Source organism: Haliotis rufescens, unplaced genomic scaffold, assembly GCF_023055435.1.
Source record: "Haliotis rufescens isolate VD_foot unplaced genomic scaffold, xgHalRufe1.0.p SCAF_5, whole genome shotgun sequence".
Classification (NCBI taxonomy): domain Eukaryota; kingdom Metazoa; phylum Mollusca; class Gastropoda; order Lepetellida; family Haliotidae; genus Haliotis; species Haliotis rufescens.
In genome coordinates this window covers 44,785,622-44,790,089 of record NW_025964223.1, presented here as the reverse complement: position 1 = coordinate 44,790,089, position 4,468 = coordinate 44,785,622, and the positions used below count along the sequence as shown (strand labels likewise).

Here is a 4,468-nt window from a genome sequence, read left to right as displayed (position 1 = left end):
CTTTGGACTGATGATATTAAAGGTTCTGTTTTTAGATTACTTAGAAATATGTATGAAAATGTGAAATCATGCGTATCTCTGAATTCTGGATTTACTAAATTCTTTGACTAATCATTTGGAGTTAGAGATGGTTGCCAGTTGTCACCATTTTTATTTTCATTCTGTATTAATGACATTGTAGATTTTTTTGCAAAAAGATAAGCAATGATGTATTATTAAAGGTACTCTACAGTTATATATGCTGCTTTTTGCAGATGACATTGTAGTAATAGATAGTACATTTATTGGTTTTCAAAAGAGATTAAATAAACTTTCCCAACATTAAGATGAATGGCAGCTGCAAATAAATAGTGTCAAGAGCTAGGAAATTGTCTTTCGCAAAGATGGTTGAATTGGACGTTGTGTCTCCTCCTGAACTAGAAGTGATGTCTCCTCCTGAACTCCTCCTGGCTGCTAAAGCGGTTGTAGTTGCTTTGTTAGGGCGGTCACCATGGGTGATTTCCGTACAGGTGACTCTAACTTGTCCGTCTGTAAATTAGAAACACAATGTAGTCAAAAAAGGGCAAGTGATCGGTACAGTACTGTCAGTTTATGTTATACGGATGAGATATCACCATATGACAAGCGTAACTTACCTCCGGATTCTTTCTCCACTTTAACACAATAGGTAGAATTCGTGTCCTCTTTTTCCGTTGCAATAGTGAGGAAGGCATTTTGTTCAGTTCCTATACTTCCTGAAACTGTTGGCACCGGATTACCACACTGAGCAGTAAAGCCAATGTATGTAGAATATACCACAGCGCCGCATTGGGCAGCTGGTACCACCGGTGCTGACATCCTGACAACAACAGCCCCACCCACTGCATGCACCTCACACACACATTGTCCATGGAAACCCTTGGCTTTGGACCCATCCACCTGTATGGATGTACCTTCTTTGGATTCAGGCTGACAAACATGGACCACTGAAACAACATTTAGCTTGTTTCAAGTAAATTAAGACTATTTCTTGGCTTGTCTCGTCCATTTTTTAGGTTATCTGCTATGTGTTATTCTGTTATCTCCAACATTATAACGAATATGAGTTTCTCCTTTCGACTTGTATTACAATGTTTTCACAGAGAGCAATATACATAATATTTGATGTCATACCTTGCTAATGACATTGATAAGATTTATGCCATGTTATGCCATGTTAAGTGGTAATTGTTCTCTTTTACATAATAATCACCGTAGATAGGCTGCTCTCAGTTGTGATCATTCCCCAGCAAGAGCATTATCAATGTGAGCTTTCATCCTGAGCCGATCAAGATATACCGCGAGATCTGAAATACCGTTCAAAGCGGCGCTAAACCCAAGCCCATCCAGAATTATACTTACCATTATCACCCGAGGGACAGGCTTGGCCTGTTGAGGAGAGAACAAGCAAACAATTAAAGTTTATATGTTTCTTTCATGTACGTTGCTGAGGCAGAAAGTATCGTATACTATCCTGAAGAATAATGTCGATGTCTGTACGATTCATTTAGCGTAATAGCACAATGCTATTGGTAAATCATAAAGTATAGACATATTGTAGATAGATTGCAAGCATGATACAAAGATACAAAGACAGATCAAGCATGTTAATGCGACCATTTCTTTGCATGAAAAGTAATTGTGAAGACACACAAGTGCCATGGTTGTTCAAAGCAGTTCAATTATAGCGAGCATAAATTTAGTTGGTGTTCAAGGCAATTCCAATACATGAAGGATTCTATCAAAGGTTTTTTTTCATCATTTGTTTTCATGTAGAAATGTTTGTGTGACTTGTCAATACATGATATCCTTTGGAATATGCGACTTAACGATTGTGCAATGTGCTCCATGCTGCGTAAACGTCTTTGCACGTAACTTTATGGTCCCGTTGGAATCTCTGCCGATAATACTTATGGTCAAATATCGACACTCTCTTTGTCTCGATCTACGGAACGATATCGCCGGAATGTACCCGAAGCGATGTCTCCTCCTGATTTAGAAGTAGTTGCTGCTGAAGTGGTTGTAGTTGCTTTGTTAGCGCGGTCAACATCGGTGATTTCCGTACAGATGACTCTAACTTGTCCGTCTGTAAATTAGAAACACAATGTAGTCAAAAAAGGCAAGTGATCGGTACAGTACAGTCAATTTATGTTATACGGATGAGATATCACCATATTACAATCGTAACTTACCTCCGGATTCTTTCTCCACTTTAACACAATAGGCAGAATTCGTGTCCTCTTTTTCCGTTGCAATAGTGAGGAAGGCATTTTGTTTAGTTTCTATACTTCCTGAAACTGTTGGCACCGGATTACCACACTGAGCAGTAAAGCCAATTTCTGTAGAAAAGACCAGAGCGCCGCATTGGGCAGCTGGTACCACCGGTGCTGACATCCTGACAACAACAGCCCCACCCACAGCATGCACCTCACAAACACATTGTCCATGGAAACCCTTGGCTTTGGACCCATCCACCTGTATGGATGTACCTTCTTTGGTTTCAGGCTGACAAACATGGACCACTGAAACAACATTTAACATATTTCACGTAAATTAAGAATATTTGTTGACTTGTCTCTTCCATTTTTTGGGTTATCTGCTATGTCTCATTCTGTTACGTCAAAAATTATTACGAATATGAGTTTCTCCTTTCGACTTGTATTACAATGTTTACACAGAGAGCAATATACATATATATTTGATGTCATGCATTGCTAATGACATTGATAAGATTTATGCCATGTTATGCTATGTTAAATGGTAGTTGTTCTGTTTTACATAATAATAACCGCAGATATTATATTTTTTTAGGAAATGAGAAAAGTAAGTGTAAATTATGTACACAAGCAAGGACATGATGTATAGTTTATTTGGAAATGCATATGTAAACCAGACCATATGTTTACGGATACCTTATCAACAGCTTGATAGACATGGTATGTTGTGTAATTGCCATCATAGTAACACCGAACAGTTACAGTTATAGCTACATCGTTGCAACAAACACAATGGAGATTATATTTAATGGATGACACCAAGGAAACAGAATATATCGACATTTTAAACATTATTGCCTCGCTTATTGTAACAATAATGGCAGGCATGGATTCGGTAGCATATACTTGCTGTCCAGGGTTGCGTTTCCTAACAGGCTAGGATCCGCTGATCTTGTGTTCGAATCCAAGATTTCTCTCAGTTGTGATCATCCCCCAGCAAATGCATCTTCAATGTGAGCTTTCATCTTGAGCCGATCAAGATATACCGCGAGATCTGAAATACCGTTCAAAGCGGCGCTAAACCCAAGCCCATCCAGAATTATACTTACCATTATCACCCGAGGGACAGGCTTGGCCTGTTGAGGAGAGAACAAGCAAACAATTAAAGTTTATCTGTTTCTTTCATGTACGTTGCTGCATCTAGTGCATACCCTATGAGGCCGAAAGTATCGTATAATATCCTGAAGAATAATGTCGATGTCTGTACAATTCATTTAGCGTAATAGCACAATGCTATTGGTAAATGATAAAGCATAGACACATTGTAGTTAGATTGCAAGCATGATACAAAGACAGATCAAGCATGTTAATGCGACCATTTCTTTGCCTGAAAAGTAATTCTGAAGACACACAAGTGCAATGATTGTTCACAGCAGTTCAATTATAGCGAGCATAGATTTAATTGCTGTTCAAGGCAATTCCAGTACATGAAGGATTCTATCAAAGCTTTATTTTCATCAATTGTTTTCATTTAGAATGTTTGTTTGACTTGTCAATACATGATATCCATTGGAATAAGCGACTTAACGTAAACGTCTTTGCACGTAGCTTCATGGTCCCGTTGCAATCTCTGCCGATAATACTTATGGTCAAATATAGACACTCTGTTTGTCTCGATCTCCGGAACGATATCGCTAGTATGTAGTTGTTTCAGTTAAGTTGTGCGACAATGTACATTTTTAAATTGCAATATTCTACATGTAGATTTATGCATTGGGTTATATCCTGAAATCGACATTTTCAGATTGAATGTAAAGATATGTACATTAACTTACCTCTCACCCTGTATGGAGACACAAGCAGGAAACACGCTATGCAAAATAAAAGACGAACCATCGCGAAAGTCAATGCGCTCTTCCACCGACCAGAATTACTGATTCGAAAACTAAACGGAAATCCGGCCTCTAAGTACCGGTGCTGTGTCTGTCACCAAACTCTGTAACGATGTTAATCCATCCACGACATTCACATCTGACCACACGGCGTGTTATGTGCATGGCAAATCTTGAGTGTTGGTATAACAGGTAGTGCAATATCCTCCAGCTGCAGGTTACCTATCATTAGTGTAACCACACCAGGTGGTATTATACTGACTCAGGCATATATCAAGTTCTGACGTAGACCTTCTTCTGTAAGTATTCATGTGTTGACACATTGTGTCGTTTATTCCATGG

The 4,468-nt window shown here is 38.8% G+C and overlaps 1 protein-coding gene across 1 annotated transcript; it reads right to left on the bottom strand.

Moving 5' to 3' along the window:
• On the bottom strand, positions 1-4,468 carry LOC124140069. Its single transcript, XM_046507422.2, has 7 exons — positions 4,070-4,468; positions 3,344-3,370; positions 2,211-2,540; positions 1,991-2,104; positions 1,381-1,407; positions 636-965; positions 1-528 (listed from the first exon to the last, which is right to left on the bottom strand). The coding sequence occupies exons 1-7, from the start codon at positions 4,128-4,130 to the stop codon at positions 302-304; spliced, it is 1,116 nt and encodes a 371-aa protein (XP_046363378.2). The 5' UTR covers positions 4,131-4,468; the 3' UTR covers positions 1-301.

Excerpts from the sequence above, each read along its gene's own strand:
- LOC124140069 (XM_046507422.2), bottom strand. The coding sequence starts at position 4,130 with ATGGTTCGTCTTTTATTTTGCATAGCGTGTTTCCTGCTTGTGTCTCCA. Across the intron at positions 2,541-3,343 it reads CTGTCCCTCGGGTGATAATG|TGGTCCATGTTTGTCAGCCT; the intron begins GTAAGTATAATT and ends ATGTTGTTTCAG. Across the intron at positions 966-1,380 it reads CTGTCCCTCGGGTGATAATG|TGGTCCATGTTTGTCAGCCT; the intron begins GTAAGTATAATT and ends ATGTTGTTTCAG.